Raw genomic sequence first — 24,465 nt, 5'->3', positions numbered from 1 at the left:
TGCATTTGAATCTGATTAAGACTGTGAGAATCTCCCACAGGAGCTGCATGACCTAAAATTCAGTATGATTAAATAAGCTATCAGTACCCTGAGTTTGATATTAATGTGAATATTCTATAACATTATTTCAAAGTAGTTTCTCATGGGTCCTTTAGTAGGTTTTTATGAAAGTTTGTTTTAATGGGGAAGTTCTGTATTTTAACAAATCTCTCTTCTCTCCACTTTTCTGTTTGCTTTTGGTTTCCAAACAGACTGATCTCATTCCAGGAGTTTCAGGCCTTTGAGTCCGTACTTTGTGTTCCGGATGCACTTTTTATAGTAGCCTTTCAGTTATTTGACAAGACCGGCACTGGGGACATCTCATTTGGTACGTAAAAACAAATGAAGCCAAAAACAGTAATGAAAATGCAAGTGGCTTATTATCAAATGCTATAGTGTATTGTTTAAACCCAAGTCAAATATTTGTCCTTAATAGTAATATCTCTGTTGTGACCACATTGTCGACTGAACCATGAATATAATTTGTACAAAAATATATGTTAAGGATCTTAATTCTGTAAATTATTCTATTAATAATTTAAGTCTGTCAATTAAAATGGATGATTCGATTTCTAGGGGGTTTTTATGTTTTGTTTTTTTTAAATACGGTTTCAGTTTCAGTGTATGTTTGATTGATCCAGACAGCTTTGTGTGTGAGGGGATATTTTAGATACTTGCTGAAGTTTTTGGTAACCTGCCGGCTTTACAATGGCTGCTGAAGAATTTGTGGGATTGTGGTCTAAAGCAAGAGAATATGCTTCAAGTAGCCTAACTCTAATAGCTTGTAGAGTAACATTATTCCTCCAGAGGAATTATGTGTATGTATTATGCGGTCTTCAAAAGATTGTGTTTAATCTTATTTTCAGTTTCTTATGGTGTAGGCAACCTGAGACCACTGTGCTCACAGAACGAAGCACCAGCTGATATAAAGAATGGACATGAAATTTTTTTTAATTTTTATAATTGAATAAACTCTATAAAATTAATTTGTTCATATGTATAGCCCATGGAAGCTGTACGAGCTGTTTTGGTGTGGAAGTTGAAGTGTATTCTTACTTAAAAAAGCCTCTGCAGCAGGCTGGTCATCAGAAACTGTATTTCCAACTGTATACACGCGCACGCACGCCTGTGTATAAAAACATGACCCCCTGCGGTGCACTTGGATGTCTTTTGAGACATAATTAATAATACATTTGTTGTCCACTTATTCTACTTCACGTTGTATTGCTAAAAATGGACTGATGGATTTTAATGCTTTCCCTGATAATCTTTTTACAACTGAATATACTGTGTGATTCCAGGAATATGGGTTTTACATGCAGTGTTGTGGAGTAGTGTGGGGTCCTGTAGAGATGTTACGGAGTATGTACGATTGTGGTATTTGTCTGGGGGAGTGCCATGTGCGCACACGGGAAAGTGTGTTCAGGACTGGAAGTATTTAGGCTTGGGGGCCGTGACTGATGGGGGTGTGTGTCCAGATCTGGGAATGTGTGCACGGTGTGGGGGGGCCAGCGTCATTATCCCCTACTCTCCTACTCCCCTACCCCTCAGCTGAGGTTCTTGGGGTACTGCTCAGCTCAGCATTGTCTCCACTATTCTGGCTGAACAAACGAGAGAGTAGGGGATAATGACTCTAACATGTTCCACACAAGAAGTGGAGCTGTGAGCCCAACATGGGACAAAACCAGGGAGACGAGAGTTCACAAAAGAGCTGTGGCAATGCTGATTGTGCTGGATGCAACATAACAAAAGAGGCAGAAATTGCAGGCAGAAATTCAGAGAGAAAAGCTGAGATGGGCCTTTCAGCCAGATCTTTCCTCTTGCTGTGTGTATTGACTTGATTTGTTCTCACAATGGTTTGCTGAGAGATCAGAAGTTTTGTAAGAGACCCGCTGGTACACCATCGCTGAGACTTCAGCGCTGCTGTGCCGACACTCATTTCACTGGTCGCTACTCGCATCTCTTTCCCTTCACAGAAAATGTCAGAGACATCTTTAGCCAGACCACAGTCCACCACCACATCCCTTTCAACTGGGACTGCGAGTTCATCAGGCTGCACTTTGGCCATGACAGGAAGAAGCGCCTCAGTTACCTAGAATTCACTCAGTTCCTTCAGGTATGCACTGACTCATGGTTGCTATCCAACCCTTTTTTCCTCATCCATAACCACTGCTTATTGTTGTGCAAGAAAAATGTGTGTGCCTGCATGCGTACACAACATATACATATATATACAGTGGGCTCCAGAATTATTGGCACCCTTAATAAAAATGAAGAAAAAAGGCTGCGTATAATAAATGACACAGATAATAATCTATATGGTATGTTCAAACATGGGAAAACTATATACTTTTATTTCAATACTTTTACTCTCGTGCTTCAATGTTTTTTTATTAAGTAATCTATTTTTTCCTGAAAACCATAGGTGCCATAATTATTGGCACCCCTAATAATTATTGTAAAATCAAACAAAATGAAATTGGCAATACAATTTTACTTAATTTAGTTAATCTCAGTCTAAAGGAACTATATTGTGTCATTCCATCACTTCCAGTTTCACTAGAGAATAAAAATGAGGTAATAAGCATAGAAAATCTCTTTGTCATCCTTCAGCATGGGAAAAGCCAAATAACTCAATTCAGAAGACCGATGGTAGTTTACCATCACAATTCTGGTAATGGGTACAAAAAAAGACATAAACAGTTAAACATACCACTTAGCACTGTAAGGGCAATGATAAAAAGGTGTAAAACATATGGAATGGTTGCAAATTTGCCAGGAAGAGGAAGCAAGTGCATGGTGTCCCCACAGACAGTGAGGAAGTTGGTGAGAGAGGCTATTAATTACACAAGGATCACTGTTTAAGCATTGCAGAGATTGGTTTGTTTCTTGCGGTCAATAAGTCTAAAAAAAACATAAAATGGCACCTCCATACCAACTAACTCTTTGGAAGGGTGGCACGAAGACAGCCCTTGCTGAGCACAATAAACAAAACCAAGAATCTGGAGCTTGCCAAACCTCATTGGAATTATGAATGGAAGAGAGTGCTATTGTCAGATGAGACCCAAATTTAACGTTTTGGCCATACACACCATCAACATGTTTGGCAGCAAAAGAGGAATGCATACAGGAGAAGCACCTCATGCCTACGGTCAAATATGGAGGTGGGTCATTGATATTTGTTGTCTCTGCTAAGAAGCTAGGACTTAGTCATAGGTAGATTGTCCAGCAGGACAAAAACCTGTGGTCTGAACTGAAGAGGGGGGGTCCATAAGTGCAAGCCTAAAGATATCAATGATTCTGAAAAGTTCAACATGGAGCAATGGTCAAAAATCCCTCCAAATATGTTCTCTAACCTTTTCACAAATTATAGGAAAAAACTCACGGCTGTCGTCTTTGCCAGGGGTGTTTTCCCAAAGTATTAAACCAGGGGTGCCAATAATTGTGGAACTTGTTTTTTGGGGAAATATTTTTTTTATTTAAAAAATGTAAGACTTTGGTTGATTCCAATGAATCATTAATCAACCACACTAGTTTACACATGTTGGAAAATAGTTTATGTCAATAACTATTATTTTTTTAGTTTAGCATTTTTTTAAGCATTTTTTGTGCATGTTTATCAAGGGTGCCAATAATTCTGGAGCCCACTGTATATGTATATATATATATTAGGGCTGTCAAAGTTAACGCGATAATAACGTGTTAACGCAAATTTGTTTTAACGCCACTGATTTTTTTAACGCACGTTCTGTTATGATGAACGTTTGCCCAACCCTTATGCTACGTTCAAGACAACTCGAAACTAGTGAAAAACGCGGTCCGATTTGTGGGAAAAAGCAACTGAACGGTTGTAGAACTCGGACTTATAGGTTGGATATTCGAGCGTCATTTCTGAGCTCCGAATTTGTGACGTCACAGTAAGATGAATGGCGGCATTTGTAGTTTGTGGTAAGATAGAAAAGTGGTGTATTTAGTAGAGCCTGACCGATGCCAGATTTTTGGGTCCGATGCCGATCCCAATTTTGGAGAGTCCTAGCCCACCGATTACCGATGTTTTGACCGATATTTTGTCAAAAAGTGCAACATTTTCAAATCAATTTGAAAAACTTATATTTTATTAAAGTTTCTATATTTAAGAACATTTAACTTATAAGCAAACAAATAAAAATAAAAATAAACACACAAAGAACTTTTTAGATAAAAAAAGTAAAAGATGATATTAAATATATATATTAACACCTTAAGTGTGTGAAATCACACCTTGCTTTTACTCCTTTCTTTTCCAGCCATCTATAAAAAATTTATTTAAAAAAATCAGTTTTCCAGTTTCAAACATGTATTTTTATGAATATTATTATTATTGTTGTTTTTATTAATTTGTTATTATTTCTTAGTATCTTTTCTCAGTACATTAATTATATTTTCTTACTCTCTGAGATCATGTAGTAGGAATAAAGTAAGACTATCTAGCGAGCTTCTCTGTCCATAAGAATTAGGTGTTGAAAATAACTACAATGCGCTCTGACGCGTGACTAGATGACACACTCGCTCGCAATAACGCATTAGCTATTGACACAGCCTCATTATTTCTTATTATATATTCTCAGTAAGTTAAATTAATTATATTTTCTTATTTTATTTCTACTACATGATCTCAAAGAGTAAGACATTATCTAGCGGAGCTAAAGAGTGAATCAAGTGTAACGTTAAATTAAATTGACTGGATGAAATACGTGAAAAAAACTACAATGCGCTTTCGTGCAGGTTACCCGCGCTAACTGTTGGTTGATTCACTTCTCCAACAGCAATCCTCCTCTCATGTTATCACGACAAAGCTAGATAACATGGCTTAAAAAGTGTTTTATCTGCGTTTTTACTGTCTGGTTAGCTTGCTACGATGACGCGTGATTAGATGACACACTCGCTTGCAATCACGCGTTGGCTATTTACACAGCATCATATAGTAGCTAATATCATTATCTCAGATAAAAAAACAAATGTGTGATACATTCAATCACCATTTTATTTTGGTTGGTTATTTATTTGAGAATACAGCGATGTCCTCTGGAAATGTAGATCCTACACTGCTTATGTGCTCACTGCCACTTCATAAAGGCTTGCTAGCCAGCTATCTTGCTGAAGTGAACCAAATATGTTAGCTAGCTCTCTCGTTTGATAATGAGGATTGATAAACATAGTGGTCGTATAAACGCATTTAATTAAAAACTTTCACTAAATATACATACCTTTATTGCGGCAATCGAATCTGTGCAGACAAGTCTTGCAGTGGAGAATATTGGATGAGGCACGAGTGACAGACGTCTTATTAGAGAAGTAGCGCGTCAACTGCTGCACTTCACATTTGTGTTAGAGCTCCCTCTACTGGATAATTCTAGCAAATAGCAATTACAACGTTCAAACAGACAAGTATAGATAAATAATCATTGTTTTTTTGTTTATTATACTTCTATTATACTATAAAAAATCGGGGCACATCGGCGGCATAACTGCCGATCCCGATGTCGTCAAAAAAGTCAAATAATGGCCGATATATCGGTCGGGCTCTAGTATTTAGGCTTTTCATGCATTTTCATTTGGGTGTGTGATTATGTGATATGCGTTAGTATCGTTTATGTTTCCCATTCATTATAGCAATATGTGAAATTTAAAAGTTACAATATCCATCGTCAACTTTTTTCACTAGCCAGCTAAAGTTATTTTGCTCAGAAATAAATGCTGCAAATGATATAACGAAACACCTGACAGTGATACCGTATTTACATTTCAGTACTACTGCAGCCTAACTAGTTTTGCGGTTTCACTCTATTTACTCATTACTCCTTAACAATAAAATAAAGCAGTGTTTTCTGTGGGAATCCATGTTTTCCCGAGTAAAACAGCGTGAACACAGTTTTTCATTGTCTGGGCATATTGTCCAGAATAAGGGAGCTGCCCTGTCGTCCAACAACGTAAACAGGCTTGTCTGTTTAAGCAACTGTCTCGGTGCAAAGAAATAGAAGTATAGCCTAACTGTTGTATCCAAAGAAGTGGAAGTATAGCCTAACTGCAATATCCTAGTCTGAGTCCTAGTTCTGTATTATACTCTCTTTCCACTGTTTCCTGCTCACTTTATTTATTGTTTGTTTTATTTTGTATCATCCTGTTTTGATCCCACATAGTAGAAGGGGGTGTTTTTGTGAGCCTTTATTTTCCCCATGTGAGGTTGGACACAGTTACGTTGTGTGATTTGCTTTAGAAGTGCGAGGGATCCAGGGAATGATCTTTGAGTAATGGAAAATTTGGCTGACCAATGTACCTGTGTCTTTTGTTGTGATGTATTGAGGTCCATCGCTTTGTGTTGATGCTTAAAAAAACGGGATGTTTTAGTGAACCTTTATAAGTGTAAAGTTGGACACACTACATTGTGTGAGTACTCATATTACTAAGTAATGTTAAATTTAGCAGGTCAATATGCCCATCTGTTGTTGCCTGTTAGGCTTGAGTTTGTCATGTTATGATTTGAGCATATTTTGTTATGCTAAATGCAGTACCTTTGAGGGTTTCTGGACAATATTTGTCATTGTTTTGGGTTGTTAATTGATTTCCAATAATAAATCAACATACATTTGAATAAAGCAAGCATATTTGTCCACTCCCATGTTGATAAGTATTAAACACTTGGAAAATATCCCTTTAAGGTAAATTTTGAACAGATAAAAAATGTGCGATTAGTTTGTGATTAATGGCGATTAACTATAGACAATCATACGATTAATCACGAGTAAATATTTTAATCGATTGACAATACTAATTTAAACCTAATTCTAGTGAACTTCTCAAACGCTAATGCCAAGGTCCCTTTACTTCAGCATGTGATGGATTGATCTGATCAAGATCAGTTGAGTTTAATCAACTAGTACCACCCAACCCCTCTGATCTGAATTACATTGTTGGCCCATCACAGAGCCACAAGAATGAGCGGTGGAGTATTTGACTGGAGTTGCTCGGGCCCTGAAGCTTCCTTTCTCTGGAAGACCCTGAAATGTCTGGTCTGATTTCTTCCCCTAAAGGAACTGCAGCTGGAGCATGCCCGCCAAGCATTCATGCAGAAGGACAAAAGCAGGAGTGGTGCCATATCCGCTTTAGACTTCAGCGACATCATGGCCACCATCCGCCACCACATGTTGACCCCCTTTGTGGAGGAGAACCTGGTCTCCGTAAGTGGCCAACATAATTGCCGCTGCTGGCATGTGCTGACATAAGAGGCACATGGTCAGTGTACTCCATGCCATCCTACACTCTTTGTCTTTGTTAATAAAATTTCTTGGTTTTGTGAATTTTCCCTTGTAATGTTTAGAGAATCAGCTAGCTAGCTCATAGAAAAGAATGTATACTACACTGAGTGCTAAAGCTGCTGAAAGGGGAAAATTATTTTCACCATTGATTGTCTATGTACTAGCTTAGATGGTCAGCTCAGTATTCCTAACATTGAAGGTTCAGTATTTGCCTTTGTTGAAGCCTGAAGTGGACTGTTGATGAAAGCATCATTGCTAGTCTGGCAACACAGGCAGTGCAGGAACCACCTTTTAGCAATCAGAGTGACCTAGAATAAGGGGACAGGAGTGCAGGAGATGACAACCTTGTTTTCATATAGAACTTGCAGAACTGTGTTGTCATTCTCCCGCCCTCTCAGGCTGCAGGGGGCAGCACCTCTCACATGGTCAGCTTCTCCTTCTTCAACGCCTTCAACTCCCTGCTCAACAACATGGAACTCATCCGCAAGATTTACAGCACCCTGGCAGGCTCACGCAAGGACACGCTTGTCACCAAAGGTACACCTACTCGCCCTCCCCGCACTGCCCTGCTCAGAGCCACTAGATAGACTAAAGACTGAAGAAACAGTCGTGGCAAATCCAAGGAGGCACCTTTGCTACATTTGCAAAAAAAAAGAAGAAAAATTTATTAAAAATAAAAACAATGATAAAAGAAGTTCATCTCTTGTATGTTTATGACAATAACATATATTTTGTTTTGTACTGTATATAATGTATGCCTTTTTCTCAGGACATGATTGAGCAACCACAGTGGTTCATTGTTATCCATAGGTGTACTCATAGATGTTCCAGGAAGAAAATATATATATATACATACACTCACCGGCCACTTCATTAGGTACTTGCTAGTACCGGGTGTGGTCTTCGGCTGCTGTAGCCCATCTGCTTCAAGTTTCGACGTGTTGTGCATTCAGAGATGCTCTTCTGCATATCTCGGTTGTAAGGAGTGGTTATTTGAGTTACTGTTGCCTTTCTATCAGCTCGAACCAGTCTGGCCATTCTCCTCTGACCTCTGCCATCAACAAGGCATTTTCGCCCAGAGAACTGCCACTCACTGGATATTTTCTCTTTTTTGGACCATTCTCTGTAAACCCTAGAGATGGTTGTGCGTGAAAATCCCAGCAGTTTCTGAAATACTCAAACCAGCCCGGCTGTCTGGCACCAACAAACATGCCACGTTCAAAGTCACTTATATCACCTTTCTTCCCCATTCTGATGCTTGGTTTGAACTTCAGCAGATCGTTTTTACCATGTCTACATGCCTATATATATATATATATATATACACACACACACAGACAGGTGACAAATTAAAGCAAAAACCTGAATAAATGACTGTAAGCTTAGGGTTGTAACTAGGTAGCTGTTTTGTAGGTGACTTAGTTAATGCACTTGTCTTAACTACTGCTTGTGCTTTTGCATAGACTGCGTTGTTGCTGTTCTCGTTTGTGTTACTGTTAATCAGTTTAACCTTCAGGGTCCAAGTTGAACTATGCGGTTGTTCCCTGCACTTGGAACGGTAATTCTCTCTAGGGTTTTTGACATACTTGTTCCTGGTTATGGTTATACACTTTGTTGTACGTCGCTCTGGATAAGAGCGTCTGCCAAATGCCTGTAATGTAATGTAATGTAAATGAGTGGAGAAACATAACCAACGTACATGCTTCCATACAGGGGTACTGCATGATACAATTAAGCATTTAACATCCAATCATTCTGTGTCATGTAGAAAAATGCTGAACAGGCCCTGCCGACCTCAATTTTGGATCAAGATGGCAAGAGGAAAAGATATAAGTGACTAAAAGAGGGTTCATTATTGGGGCACGGATAATGAACCTTTTTTCAAAGTCATCTTTTCCTCTTTCCTTCTTGATCCAAAATCGAGGTCAATTGACCTGTGGCAGTGAGCATTTAGCTTTGCTGTGTGATAATCCTCAAATTAAACAATATGCTTCAAAACCACTTAGAAGCCTTAATTCAGAGAAGTTACAACAGGCTTTTGGTCATTGGGAACCTGCTTGTGAGAGTGCTTTGGTGAGCTGGTATAGTCTAGTTAAGAACACAGCCTGTGTTCTCATCCACGGACGCCCCACCCCAACAAGTTAAGGTTGTCAAATCAATACTTTAGTTGAAATGTGTTGGTAAAAAACATTCCTGTTTCAGTTTGGAAATTTCATTTAAGCAAACAAATGGTGGGAGCGTGTCGGCGGGAAGATTTGTTGTTTGGAATTATGGTCACTGGCTTGGAGTTAGGCTATGCCTTGGAGGAGACGTGGCGACCTTCTTACCGCTGCCCGATGGGGTTATGTAACAAGCGAATTGTCAGGCGAAATTGAATAGTCCTAGGGTATTATTGACCACTAGATTGGGAGAAAAAACAGAAATAAAAAAGGAAACATTCTTGCCAATTTATGATGTTTCGAATTTGAGAATTCTGTATTTAGGGTATTTCATACCCAGATGTTTTCTCCTATTTCTCCATTTTATTATTTTATTCTTACATGTAGTCTTTGAAGGAATATGTAGAAAAAACAAGTTTAACTACAGTACCTTGTGTGTTAGATAGAGGAATAACCACTTTGGCTGTCTTGGGTCATTAAAACTCATTTTTAACCACTCCACAGATTTCATGTTAGCAAACTATACTGTTGGCAAGTCAGTTAGGACATCTACTTTGTGCATGACACAAGTAATGTTTCCAACAATTGTTTACAGACAGATTATTTCACTTTTAATTTACTATATCACAATTCCAGTGGGTCAGAAGTTTACATACACTAAGTTGACTGTGCCTTTAAACAGCTTGGAAAATTCCAGAACATGATGTCATGGCTTTAGAAACTTCTGATAGGCTAATTGACATTATTTGGGTCAATTGGAGGTGTACCTGTGGATGTATTTTAAGGCCTACCTTAAAACTCAGTGCCTGTTTGCTTGACATCATGGGAAAATCAAAAGAAATCAGCCAAGACCTCAGAAAGAAAATTGTGGACCGCCACAAATCTGGTTCATCCTTGGGAGCAATTTCCAAACGCCTGAAGGTACCATGTTCGTCTGTATAAACAATAGTACGCAAGTATAAACACCATGGGACCACGCAGCTGTCATACCGCTCAGGAAAGGGAAGCGTTCTGTCTCCTAGAGATGAACGTGCTTTGGTGCGAAAAGTGCAAATCAATTCCATAAAACAGCAAAGGACCTTGTGAAGATGCTGGAGGGAACAGGTACAAAAGTATCTATATCCACAGTAAAACGAGTCCTATATCGATATAACCTGAAAGGCTGCTCAGCAAGGAAGAATCCACTACTCCAAAACCGCAATAAAAAAGCCAGACTACAGTTTGCAACTGCACATGGGGGCAAAGATCTTACTTTTTGGAGAAATGTCCTCTGGTCTGATGAAACAAAAAACTGTTTGGCCATAATGACCATCGTTATGTTTGGAGGAAAAAGGGTGAGGCTTGCAAGCCTAAGAACACCATCCCAACCGTGAAGCACGGGGGTGGCAGCATCATGTTGTAGGGGTGCTTTGCTGCAGGAGGGACTGGTGCACTTCATAAAATAGATGGCATCATGAGGAAGGAAAATTGTGTGGATATTGAAGCAACATCACAAGACATCAGCCAGGAAGTTAAAGCTTGGTCGCAAATGGCTCTTCCAAATGGACAGTGACCCAAAGCATACTTCCAAAATTGTGGCAAAATGGCTTAAGGACAACAAAGTCAAGGTATTGGAGTGGCCATCACAAAGTACTGACCTCAATCCAATCGAAAATTGTGGGCAGAACTGAAAAAGCATGTGCGAGCAAGGAGGCCTACAAACCTGACTCAGTTACACCAGTTCTGTTAGGAGGAATGGGCGAAAATTCCAGAGACTTATTGTGAGAAGCTTGTGGAAGGCTACCCGAAACGTTGACCCAAGTTAAACAATTTAAAGGCAATGCTACCAAATACTAACAGAGTGTATGTAAACTTCTGACCCACTGGGAATGTGATGAAAGCTGAAATAAATAATTCTCTCTACTATTATTCTGACATTTCACATTCTTAAAATAAAGTTGTGATCCTAACTGACCTAAGGCAGGGAATGTTTACTAGGATTTAAATGTCAGGAAGTGTGATAAACTGAGTTTAAATGGATTTGGCTAAGGTGTATGTAAACTTTCGACTTCAACTGTATACCATAAAAAATGTACCTGAACCTTGATCACTTTTCTCTGATTGTTAGTGCAGTTGCAGCAGTTAGTATGCACCTTTTCCCCAGATATTTGTGATGAAGGCATGATCTGTGAATACACAATGCTTTATCACTCTTACAGGGAACTAGTCTGGTCAGGCCTCAGGACCCATTCATACTTAAATTTGTTAATGCAAGCCTTAAAATATATAAGGTACAGCAATAGATTAGATTGTTGGCTGGACCGCAACAGCGGGGCCAGCCCTACAAATGCGAATATCAGTGACTGAGTGATGAAGTTACACCATTGGTCGGCCGAGTTATGAAGTTACACCAGTGGTCGGCCGAATGACGTGTGTTATATCCAGCCATATACTAGGTTTTGACCTGGTCTTGTTTACAAATGATATGAATCACCTTCTTATTTATCATTTTAAGCTAGAACCTGCTCCAAATTCAAAGTATTACGCTCATGATTGTTCTGTAGCTGGACAGAATGGCCAAGCTAAAGTATCAATGGATGTTTTTCATAGATTTTCTATAAATTTGCAACACTGAAATATTGATTACCTCCAGCAAGTATGCTCTTCGATTCATAAAGCTTAATAATAAAAATAATAAATCATGTGACTGTCTTCCCTTTTATTGAAACAGAGGAGTTTGTCCACGCTGCAAACAAGTTTGGCCAGATCACTCCTATGGAAATCGACATCCTGTACCAGCTGTCCAGTCTGCACACTCACTCTGGGTAAAGTCTCATGCACAACTATCCATTATGCACTTTATGTGTATTTAATAAATGCAATCTTCATATCTTTGAGGACCTCCTAGTTTTTAAAATCTTGTGGCAAAATGCAAGGCTTCAGTGGAAAAGGGGAAAATGAATAATGTTCTGTAGTTTCTTTATTGTGATTTCTTTTTATTGGTTTCTAAATTATTATTATTATGATTTTAATACCTTTCCTGGCCCTCACGGCCATGTCTCCCAGCAGCTTGTTGCATGTTTCTTATTTCTGTATCAACCAAAACCAAACGGATACTTTTAGTTTTGTGTCCACAACACACTTCAAGATTTATGGGTCTAACACAAACATGAAGCAAAATTTGTTATAATTTGGTAGGTTAAACGGCTACAACAGTTGAACTATATGAAATCCCACTCTGCTCCATCATTCCATGTCCTCTTCCTCACTCTGCTCTAAAGTGGCTCATTGCTCCAAGCAAAATGGGGTGTTGCTTAGCTTTTTCTTTTTTACATGATGGATTAAATTATGTCTCTTGTAGACGTACACTAACAATAAAGCTAATCATTGAATTGTAGGAATGCTGCCGTGTCTTAATAAATTCATTTTTGTTGTTATTTTGTGTCTAGCCCTTTAACCACTTCGTGCAGTGCCTCTAGTGGTCAGTACGCCGGTGTGCCTAGGTTGCTCAATTCAGACATACTGTGCTTCTGCAACCAAATTAGAAAAACAACACCAACACTGTATTCTGGCTTTATTAGTAGATGATTCAGGACAACTATGGTGAAGACAGAGTTTCTAAGCACCACCATTATCACGCTGGTCATCTTTTTACAAAACCCCCATCGCATGACACACTGGACAATAGTGTCTACCTGGGCATACATGAAGGCATTCTTTTACCAATAAAAATTTGTATTCTGTTGTAGCAACAAGATAAAGCCAGAAATAGCCGTAGGTATGCCAGTACAGCTGTGAACAACGCTGCTCACTGAACTGAAATAAACGAGGAATTTTTCAAAAAATTATACCATGTCATTCTACTGTAAATATCTGCGACTAAATATGGAATTAAGTATACAACCTTACCACTGGTTTTACGCGTAGAGATGTCCCTTTCGAGACTGTGGTCATACAACACAATACCACATATTTTGTTTACAGTGTTGCCGCCATTTGTAGCACAATCTGCCTTGATCAACAATTAATCGATCCAATAGGGGACAGAATAAGCTTTCTAACAATGTATAATATGTCTAATTTTACTTTTGGAATAGCGTTTTATAGCTCAGTGTAACTGAAAGTTTTGTCTCATTATAGCTGCATTACGCATTCAGTCTGTGGTAGCAGTAAAAGACTCTGCACCTGGCGAAATCTTATCGCTGGCTTTCATCATTTCTTGGAAAATATTATTATTCTTGATAAGTTCTGAGCATGGCTACGGCATGCTTGCTGATAGACCTAGCTGATATACTGTTTTCTGGACTAGAACTGGAGAACGACAGCATTGATTTTCTTTTCCTGTCTTTACTGAACACAGATAAGATTTCATCATCCAAATGTAAGTGTTACTGCTGAAAATATTTCAGCAGTAACATATACTGGGCACATGTATATGCTTTATAATGGACAAAAATAATTTGTCATTTTTGGAGAGATTTTGGATATGTTTCAGGACCATTAGATATTTTAGGCCACTGTATTGATTGAAAGCTTGTAATTCCCACTTGAAAATGATGCAAAAGTGAGTTTCTTGAGTCAAAACAGTTGATTTGTAGTGAAATACATGATTATGTTGTGATTTACAGCAATGCATAATTTAGACATTTTGGATAGAGAGACACTGGGTACACTGCTTACTTCTTGCTTCATAGATCTTTAGTAGCCCTCCCATATCCACCCAGATTTTACGCACTTGTAGTCAATTAATTTTTGATCCAGGCCATGTATAGTTTAACCTGCTTTATATATGCAATCTCTCTAAGTATTTCATTGCAAACTAAAAAAAAGCAAATTCATTTTTGATTTTCTGCCTAGTCAATTGCACACCTGGAGTTATAAAGCTAAATAAGGTACCCCCTAAATGGGCAAGGATTGGCCCAATTTGGCATGTGCACTAAGGGGATAAAAAGTAAATCTTTACAACTTGCCTATTTTTTTATTCACATAAGTTTCAACAGCATAAGATTTCTAATCAGGATTTAGGTTCAGGGCCGAATTAACAACGGGGCTAAGGGGGAGTGTTCACACGGGTAACGATCCGCCCGCCCAGTCTGCACGCTAACGTTAGTAGCTAGGTTAGCTAAATGGATAATGCACTGGGGTATCATTATCAGCTTTGCTAGCTTGCTACTGGCTTGTTCAGCTGAATACATCACTGCGTAGCTACCCTTACGTAACTGAAACAGTAGGCTACTTTCTTTAGCTGATGAGCAAGCGAGCCCTTGCAAAGAAAATGACCAAATTGGAGGTGGCTCTCCTTTGCCAATTCTGGAATTGTGTGCTGCAGAGGTTTGAGACAATAATGTTGCAACGCAGAGAGACCAGTTTGATAGGTTTGAAACTCCACAGCACTTCGTATGTCTCCTGCTGTGTCCAAGACATATAAAAACGAGACTCAGGGAAAGTGCATGCGTAAAATACATGCCGATGAAACGCCTGAGTCCGAGTTATCAAAAGTGCCGAAGTGTGGACGTATTTAATGTCATTAATGACAGGCTATTAGCAGAACTCGAACGAAGATACACATCCTAAAGGATGTGAGTGAGTGCGTTTATTTCTTGAATAACATCCAAATATATTCTGCACAAGAGCTTCGCTCAGCAGCTATGAAATTACAAGAAAATACTCCAGTGATTTGCACGATGATTTGCTGACGAGATTGTGCATTTTAAAAGCTTTGCGAAAACGAGATAAAAACGTAATCGAGGGAGTTTCTTCAACTAATTCGTAAAAGCAACTTGCAAACTATATTTCCAAATATCGACACAGCGCTGCAAATATATCTCACATTGCCCATCACCAATGCATCAGGAGAGCGCTCTTTTTAAAAATGATCACTGATCAAGAATCGTTTACGGTCAACAATGGGACAGAATAGATAATGCCACCTCACTCGCATGTCCATTGAGTCTGACATAGAGCACTAGATTTCACAGAAATGGTAAAAGATTTGTCTTTACACAAAGCCAGGAAGAAGACCTTTTAGTGATCTACACTCTCTCTAGACTACAATAGTTACACACACATACACTTTTTTGGCCTATTTACCTAAGTTATTTTTTGTACTGATATTATTTGGACTGATTGCACTGTTTCTCTGATCTGGTTATTAAAAATTTGTGTAGTTATCATGGAATAGCCTAGGCTACTGTAAAATGTGTGTGCATGTGTTGTGTTACCTGTGAGGACCTAGCATTTAATTTGTGTTGTATAGTCATATAGCCTTCTTTATGTTATAGTTGTGCTGTGGTTTCCTGTACATTTAGCCTTAATGTTGTCCTTGTCTCAGGGTAGAAATAATTGTTTCAACAAAAATTGTTTACTAATTAATCATACCTACTCATCTTTCTTAATATTGTTGTCTTTTCAACTCAGATTAAAGGTACAGTCTTCGATTCTAGCAAACGGTTGTTGATAATTGAGCTCAACAGCCAATCAAATTACACCCCTCCCTTCGGTGCTGCGGAAGCAACGTCTTGATTGGCTGGAATAGTGTATGGCTCGGTCCAAGCCACTTTGTTTGTTTTCCATTTAAAAAGCCAAGACCTGAGAGAGCCTGAAAATATTGCATGATAATTTTGAGGGGGCCCTTTGATTAGGCGTAGCCCCAGGGCCCTTTGTGTTCTTAATCCAGCCCTGCTTAGGTTAGAACTGTTATGCTTTTGAAACTTAGGAAAAAGCGAGTGGCCTATTGGGCCAACTGTTGCCTAACCAAAAGTTGAAAGTAATCAGGGTGGCTATTTTTTATGCATGTTTTTTTATCTTTGTTTTCTGCATTCAGCCAAAGATTTTACCAGATTTTATAAGATAATTTACTCTCATGGTGTGGTATAAGTGGGCTATTTATGCATAGTTATCCTTCCCATTCAATGACAAGAGTTTAAACACAGCTGAAGTTGAACATACACTTTTCAAACCTTCTGTAAAAGGCTTTTCACCCAATTAGCTAACTATCTTTGGATGTTTGCGTGATTCCTTGAATGCACGCAATGCTGCCAGAGCTGACTGCGTCAATTGAGTGGCACTGGAGTGATATCGTAGCGGCCACTCATGCCGATGCTCCACAATTCTGGAAACCCACTCCTCACTCCATTCAAGTTACAGTTACTCACTCTCAGTTGCGCAGGCCAGGCACAAACGCAGCGGTTGTTTTTAATCTGGTTGAGTTGGCACAAGCTTGTTTGCATGTGGCATTGGTGCGGGCTTTCTTTATCTGCTGCGTCTGCATTGCACACTTTAAACCAGGCATCGGCAGCAAGGCATGCTAGGATTGGGTAATCTTCACTGACAATCAGCTCTCCCCTGCAGGCGGCTGAACCTGGCAGACATCGAAAGGATAGCCCCGCTGGAGGAAGGAGCTCTGCCCCACCACTTGGCCGAGGTCCAGAGGCAGGTAGGAGACCGAACTCTTACGGTGCCTGAAGCAGGCCATGGAGAAAGCAAACTGGCAGGAGTCAGCCTGGTGTGCTAGTAGGAGCACTGGACCTCTGGAGGATTAAGATAACGTTTCCCATGTGAGATATTGTCTTTTTACTCTTGGACGAAGTTGATGACAATTGCTGCTTTTAGCAACACTCCAGCTGTAGAAATCCTTTTCTGTGAAATAACAGTGCTGCAAATCACATTCTTCAAGCCCAGGTCTTTTAAGAGAATAATGAATATGGAGCCTCTACCCTTGAGCAACATGATACCTGCCAAAGAGAGGACTGGAAAGGCTCTTATCTGAGTTAGTGTCTTACACAGGCCCAGTCTTAGAGAGGCCTGAGCAGTGCTAAAGTTTGGTTGTAAACTTATTAAAGTTAATAAAATTAAAGCTCTATTGCAGATTTTAAAAAGCAAGGGCACCATAAGATGTGACTGCTTGTTAATGTGAGTTTCTAATGAGTTAAAAACTTGTATGCATGCAAAATCACAAATTGGAAGCATTGAGATGCTCTTCTCTTTTGTCCTTAAATGTGTAATACGAAAACAAATTAAATTAGAAATTCTCCAGATTACTTTTCTGTAATAAGAATTTAAATGCTCCTTGTGCTAAAAGGCTGTTGCTTTGATTTCAATAAAGACATGCACAACTGCACAGATGAAAGCCACTAATGGAAGGTGTGTGTGTTCCCGAGTTCAAGGTAAAAAATCAGTCAGTGCCCTGGGTGTGGGATAATGGGCATTTTGTAAATACTCTGGCTGAAAAAGTACCTGTGTCCCTGGTAGACATGGCCAAAGCCTGGGCCTTTCACTCAGTCATCCAGCATAGAGGGGAAGACCACATTGGCATTTGCCAGTGGAAGGGGAAGTTGGTAACTATTTAAGCGCTTTGATCAGGGTGTACGCTCATCAGTGAAACCAGCTGTGCAGGCAGACATTTGTCGGCTCATGAGGCAGGTTCAGCTGCCCCGAGGGTGAGGGAAAAGCACTCTTGCATTGGCCCGGTGTAATAACTTGAGTAGATTTTTATCAGAAGACAGTCATGGGATTGTTCTTTCAACTTGTTTTCTGCATTGAACCAAACACCAGAGGAGGAAAGATGACATCGCTATTTCTTGAAACAGGAAAAGCAAAATTGTCTGTCACTGTAGAGACCAGCCACTGGCTCTAGAGAAAAACCTTCTCTCTTCCCCATTTTGGGAATATCATGGCCATCACTGAATTGGTCCTCTGAAGTATGGGTATGTCAGAAACACAGCACTTTTCTAAGATAAAGTATAATACTACAGAATGGCTACGTTCCAAAGCCTCCCCCCACCGCTTTTTGCTGACGGATCCTCCCTCCCTCCTGTCTGCACCATATCTGTTACACTGCAGTTTTCTATAAGTGGATTCATACGTCCTGTTCTGATCCCCTGTCTCCGGATTCATTAAGCGGTGGCGTTTTTCTTCTCTTTCCTCCTGTCCCCACAGCATGCGTATGGGGAGACGGGCCGACCAGTCTGGCTCCAGGCAGCAGAGTCTGCTTACAGGTTCACTCTGGGCTCCATCGCCGGAGGTGAGTGACATGTCTGCACGGCATGCCACATCGTGGGCCATGTCAGGGTAACATGAGCCCAGCAGAGGGGTGCATGGCGGCCCCAGGGCTGCCCATTGTGCAGCTGGGAGAACAGGCCTTTTTATCCCCGCTTCTGATCCCGGAGTCCCACACTGTCGCCAAAGAGATGGAGGCTCCAGGCTGTCTTGTGGGTATGTGGAGGGGTGGGAGGGGAAGGAGCTCCGAAATGACTTGTCTTCCGGAACTACACTATAATTACCCTGGATGGAACTGACACTGAGAGAGCGGGTGAGGGGGCCTAGGGGGTGACAAGTGTTATCCTGTGACATAACTGCTACTGGGACGTATGCATATTTGCTGCCCTGATTATTTGTCTGTTTCAAAGTTACTTTTTATTCCACAATTTGGAATGCTGAATCGTATGTGTTGGTGCAACCCTTTTATTGCTACCTCCCCTGCCTTTTTGGAACACACACACACACACACACTAGTATGTCCTGTGCAGCTTCTTCAGCCACCTGCAGCCTCTGGTAAGCCTACAGCCCTCCAGCTAAGCTGGTCAGCATAACGTTAGTCGGAATGAGAGCTGGTTAGAATAGGGATAGTCAGAATGAGAGCTGGTTAGAATAGGGATAGTCAGAATGAGAGCTGGTTAGAATAGGGGTAGTTAGAATGAGAGCTGGTTAGAATAGGGGTAGTCAGAATGAGAGCTGGTTATTAGAATAGGGGTAGTCAGAATGAGAGCTGGTTAGAATAGGGATAGTCAGAATGCGAGCTGGTTAGAATAAGGGTAGTCAGAATGAGAGCTGGTTAGAATAGGGGTAGTCAGAATGAGAGCTGGTTAGAATAGGGATAGTCAGAATGAGAGCTGGTTAGAATAGGGATAGTCAGAATGAGAGCTGGTTAGAATAGGGATCGTCAGAATGAGAGCTGTTTATTAGAATAGGGGTAGTCAGAATGAGAGCTGGTTAGAATAGGGATAGTCAGAATGAGAGCTGGTTAGAATAGGGATAGTCAGAATGAGAGCTGGTTAGAATAGGGGTAGTCAGAATGAGATCTGGTTAGAATAGGGGTAGTCAGAATGAGAGCTGGTTAGAATAGGGGTAGTCAGAATGAGAGCTGTTTATTAGAATAGGGGTAGTCAGAATGAGAGCTGGTTAGAATAGGGGTAGTCAGAATGAGATCTGGTTAGAATAGGGGTAGTCAGAATGAGAGCTGGTTAGAATAGGGGTAGTCAGAATGAGAGCTGGTTAGAATAGGGGTAGTCTGAATGAGAGCTGGTTAGAATAGGAATAGTCAGAATGAGAGCTGGTTATTAGAATAGGGATAGTCAGAATGAAAGCTGGTTATTAGAATAGGGATAGTCAGAATGAGAGCTGGTAAGAATAGGGGTAGTCAGAATGAGAGCTGGTTAGAATAGGGGTAGTCAGAATGAGATCTGGTTAGAATAGGGGTAGTCAGAATGAGATCTGGTTAGAATAGGGATAGTCAGAATAAGAGCTGGTTAGAATAGGGATAGTTAGAATGAAAGCTGGTTATTAGAATAGGGATAGTCAGAATGAGAGCTGGTTAGAATAGGGGTAGTCAGAATGAGAGCTGGTGAGAATAGGGGTAGTCAGAATGAGAGCTGGTTAGAATAGGGATAGTCAGAATGAGAGCTGGTTAGAATAGGGATAGTCAGAATGCAAGCTGGTTAGAATAGGGGTAGTCAGAATGAGAGCTGGTTAGAATAGGGGTAGTCAGAATGAGAGCTGGTTAGAATAGGGATAGTCAGAATGAGAGCTGGTTAGAATAGGGATAGTCAGAATGAGAGCTGGTTAGAATAGGGATAGTCAGAATGAGAGCTGGTCAGAATAGGGATAGTCAGAATGAGAGCTGGTTAGTATAGGGGTAGTCAGAATGAGAGCTGGTTATTAGAATAGGGATAGTCAGAATGAAAGCTGGTTATTAGAATAGGGATAGTCACAATGGGGGCTGGTTAGAATAGGGATAGTCAGAATGAGAGCTGGTAAGAATAGGGGTAGTCAGAATGAGAGCTGGTTAGAATAGGGGTAGTCAGAATGAGATCTGGTTAGAATAGGGGTAGTCAGAATGAGATCTGGTTAGAATAGGGATAGTCTGGATAAGAGCTGGTTAGAATAGGGGTAGTAGAATGAAAGCTGGTTATTAGAATAGGGATAGTCAGAATGAGAGCTGGTGAGAATAGGGGTAGTCAGAATGAGAGCTGGTTATTAGAATAGGGATAGTCAGAATGAGAGCTGGTGAGAATAGGGATAGTCAGAATGAGATCTGGTTTGAATAGGGATCGTCAGAATGAGAGCTGGTTAGAACGGGATAGTCAGAATAAGAGCAGGTTAGAATAGGGAGGGGTAGTCAGAATGAGAGCTGGTTAGAATAGGGAGGGGTAGTCAGAATGAGAGCTTGGTTAGAATAGGGGTAGTCCGAATGAGAGCTAGTTAGTATAGGGGTAGTCAGAATGAGAGCTGGTTTGAATAGGAATAGTCAGAATGAGAGCTGGTTATTAGAATAGGGATAGTCAGAATAAGAGCTGGTTAGAATAGGGATTGTCAGAATGAGAGCAGGTTAGAATAGGGAGGGGTAGTCAGAATGCGAGCTGGTTAGAATAGGGGTAGTCAGAATGAGAGCTGGTTAGAATAGGGATAGTCAGAATGAGAGCTGGTTAGAATAGGGATAGTCAGAATGAGAGCTGGTTAGAATAGGGGTAGTCAGAATGAGATCTGGTTAGAATAGGGATAGTCAGAATGAGATCTGGTTAGAATAGGGATAGTCAGAATGAGAGCTGTTTATTAGAATAGGGGTAGTCAGAATGAGAGCTGGTTAGAATAGGGGTAGTCAGAATGAGAGCTGGTAAGAATAGGGGTAGTCAGAATGAGATCTGGTTAGAATAGGGGTAGTCAGAATGAGAGCTGGTTAGAATAGGGGTAGTCAGAATGAGAGCTGTTTATTAGAATAGGGGTAGTCAGAATGAGAGCTGGTTAGAATAGGGGTAGTCAGAATGAGAGCTGGTTAGAATAGGGGTAGTCCGAATGAGAGCTGGTGAGAATAGGGGTAGTCAGAATGAGAGCTGGTTATTAGAATAGGGGTAGTCAGAATGAGAGCTAGTTATTAGAATAGGGATAGTCAGAATGAGAGCTGGTTAGAATAGGGGTAGTCAGAATGAGAGCTGGTTAGAATAGGGGTAGTCAGAATGAGAGCTGGTTAGAATAGGGGTAGTCAGAATGAGAGCTGGTTAGAATAGGGATAGTCAGAATGAGAGCTGGTTAGAATAGGGATAGTCAGAATGAGAGCTGGTTAGAATAGGGGTAGTCAGAATGAGAGCTGGTTAGAATAGGGGTAGTTAGAATGAGAGCTGGTTAGAATAGGGGTAGTCAGAATGAGAGCTGGTTAGAATAGGGAGGGGTAGTCAGAATGAGAGCTGGTTAGAATAGGGGTAGTCCGAATGAGAGCTAGTTAGTATAGGGGTAGTCAGAATGAGAGCTGGTTATTAGAATAGGGATAGTCAGAATGAAAGCTGGTTATTAGAATGGGGATAGTCACAATGAGTGCTGGTTAGAATAGGGATAGTCAGAATGAGAGCTGGTTAGAATGGGGTAGTCAGAATGAGATCTGGTTAGAATAGGGATAGTCAGAATGAGAGCTGGTTAGAATAGGGGTAGTCTGAATGAGAGCTAGTTAGTATAGGGGTAGTCAGAATGAGAGCTGGTTAGAATAGGAATAGTCAGAATGAGAGCTGGTTATTAGAATAGGGATAGTCAGAATGAAAGCTGGTTATTAGAATAGGGATAGTCACAATGAGGGCTGGTTAGAATAGGGATAGTCAGAATGAGAGCTGGTTAGAATTGGGGTATTCAGAATGAGAGCTGGTTAGAATAGGGATGGTCAGAATGAGAGCTGGTTAGAATAGGGATAGTCAGAATGAGAGCTGGTTAGAATGGGGTAGTCAGAATGAGAGCTGGTTAGAATAGGGGTAGTCAGAATGAGAGCTGGTTAGAATAGGGATAGTCAGAATGAGAGCTGTTCATTAGAATAGGGGTAGTCAGAATGAGCTGGTTAGAAGAGGGGTAGTCAGAATGAGAGCTGGTTAGAATAGGGATAGTCAGAATGAGAGCTGGTTAGAATAGGGATAGTCAGAATGAGAGCTGTTTATTAGAATAGGGGTAGTCAGAATGAGAGCTGGTTAGAATAGGGATAGTCAGAATGAGAGCTGGTTAGAATAGGGGTAGTCAGAATGAGATCTGGTTAGAATAGGGGTAGTCAGAATGAGATCTGGTTAGTATAGGGGTAGTCAGAATGAGAGCTGGTTAGAATGGGGTAGTCAGAATGAGAGCTGGTTAGAATAGGGGTAGTCAGAATGAGAGCTGGTTAGAACGGGTAGTCAGAATGAGAGCTGGTTAGAATAGGGGTAGTCAGAATGAGAGCTGGTTAGAATAGGGATAGTCAGAATGAGAGCTGTTTATTAGAATAGGGGTAGTCAGAATGAGCTGGTTAGAAGAGGGGTAGTCAGAATGAGAGCTGGTTAGAATAGGGATAGTCAGAATGAGAGCTGGTTAGAATAGGGGTAGTCAGAATGAGATCTGGTTAGAATAGGGGTAGTCAGAATGAGATCTGGTTAGTATAGGGGTAGTCAGAATGAGAGCTGGTTAGAATAGGGGTAGTCAGAATGAGAGCTGGTTAGAATAGGGATAATTAGGAAAAGAGTTAGCTATGTTGTATTACACTAATAGATCAGTAGATGGTCCAGAAAGGCCTTCACAGTGCTTTTTGGGCACTACCATCTTACTCAGGTAGTCCTGATATTTCTTGTGTTTGCAATCTAGGGTTGCATTTCTGCAACATTTTTTGCTTCTTAGAAACATTTAACTTCATTTTCCAGTCGTATCGGTGGCCTTTGAGGGAGGCGAATGCTTTTACATTATCGAGGGAGTTACTTTGATGTTTGAAGTGTTTTTGATGCAAGCCTATATTGATGATGAGATGGGTCTCTGCCTCTATTCTGAGGAATGGGGAACGAGAGCTGTCTGCCAGCTTTACAGGTAGTCATCGGGGAGTCTTTGATGTCAGACGAGTAGTGACGCGCCTCTCTGACAGAGCTGTTTACAGCCGCCCTGCCGATAAGTCGTTTGCCTGCTCATCTTTGGCATTTTCCACAGAAGATGAGAGTCACAGCTCCATCTGACACTGACAATCGTTCTCCTCACTGTTTAGTTATTGTGCTGGGGTACAGGGGAAAGTACGGCCACTATTAAAAGTTATGTGTGCTGGCAGATGTTCTGCATGCACTTGTGTAGGTGAATAAAGGGAATGTGGCCTTCAGGAGTGTGCTTACCCTGAGAGGGGCAGAGAGGGAGAACTTGTGTTGTGTTTAACGCTTGTGCTCGGCAGCCACGGGAGCGACTGCGGTGTACCCCATTGACCTGGTGAAGACCCGCATGCAGAATCAACGCTCCACCGGCTCCTTCGTGGGTGAGCTCATGTACAAGAACAGCTTTGACTGTGCCAAGAAAGTGTTGAGATACGAGGGCTTCTTCGGCTTTTATAGAGGTAAGTCTTCATCCTGGGATGTTTGTAGGTCCGCCCATAACACGGGCGACTTCTGCTGCACTGCACAAGGGGACCTTTGTGGAGTTGTATTGTAAAATGGCAGACTTCCACAGAGACCTTTCTGAAACTTTATGGTGGCATGGTAGGCTTCTATGGATTCATATGGTAATGTGGTAGCCCCCCGTGGATTAATACGGAAACATGTGGTAGGCCCCTGTGGATTAATACAGTAAAACATGGTAGGCCCCTGTGGATTAATACAGTAAAATGTGGTAGGCCCCTGTGGATTAATACAGTAAAACATGGTAGGCCCCTGTGGATTAATACAGTAAAACATGGTAGGCCCCTGTGGAATAATACAGTAAAATATGGTTGCCCCATGTGGATTAATACAGTAAAATATGGTAGG

General features: G+C 40.7%; 1 protein-coding gene across 2 annotated transcripts in view; it reads left to right on the top strand.

The window, feature by feature from the left end:
* The window catches only part of slc25a12 (solute carrier family 25 member 12), a 52,451-nt gene that overhangs the window by 18,968 nt on the left and 9,018 nt on the right, over positions 1-24,465 (top strand). For both annotated transcript variants that reach the window (XM_035410239.1, XM_035410238.1), the window contains exons 4-11: positions 252-367; positions 2,016-2,155; positions 7,110-7,256; positions 7,733-7,871; positions 12,204-12,297; positions 16,823-16,907; positions 18,410-18,494; positions 23,898-24,056. In XM_035410239.1, coding sequence (XP_035266130.1) covers positions 252-367; positions 2,016-2,155; positions 7,110-7,256; positions 7,733-7,871; positions 12,204-12,297; positions 16,823-16,907; positions 18,410-18,494; positions 23,898-24,056 — 965 coding nt within the window. The remainder of the gene's footprint in view (positions 1-251; positions 368-2,015; positions 2,156-7,109; positions 7,257-7,732; positions 7,872-12,203; positions 12,298-16,822; positions 16,908-18,409; positions 18,495-23,897; positions 24,057-24,465) is intronic.

Source organism: Anguilla anguilla, chromosome 3 (assembly GCF_013347855.1).
Source record: "Anguilla anguilla isolate fAngAng1 chromosome 3, fAngAng1.pri, whole genome shotgun sequence".
Taxonomy (NCBI): Eukaryota; Metazoa; Chordata; class Actinopteri; order Anguilliformes; family Anguillidae; genus Anguilla; species Anguilla anguilla.
The sequence above is the reverse complement of the archived record's forward strand: the minus strand, read 5'-3'. Positions and strand labels throughout refer to the sequence as shown.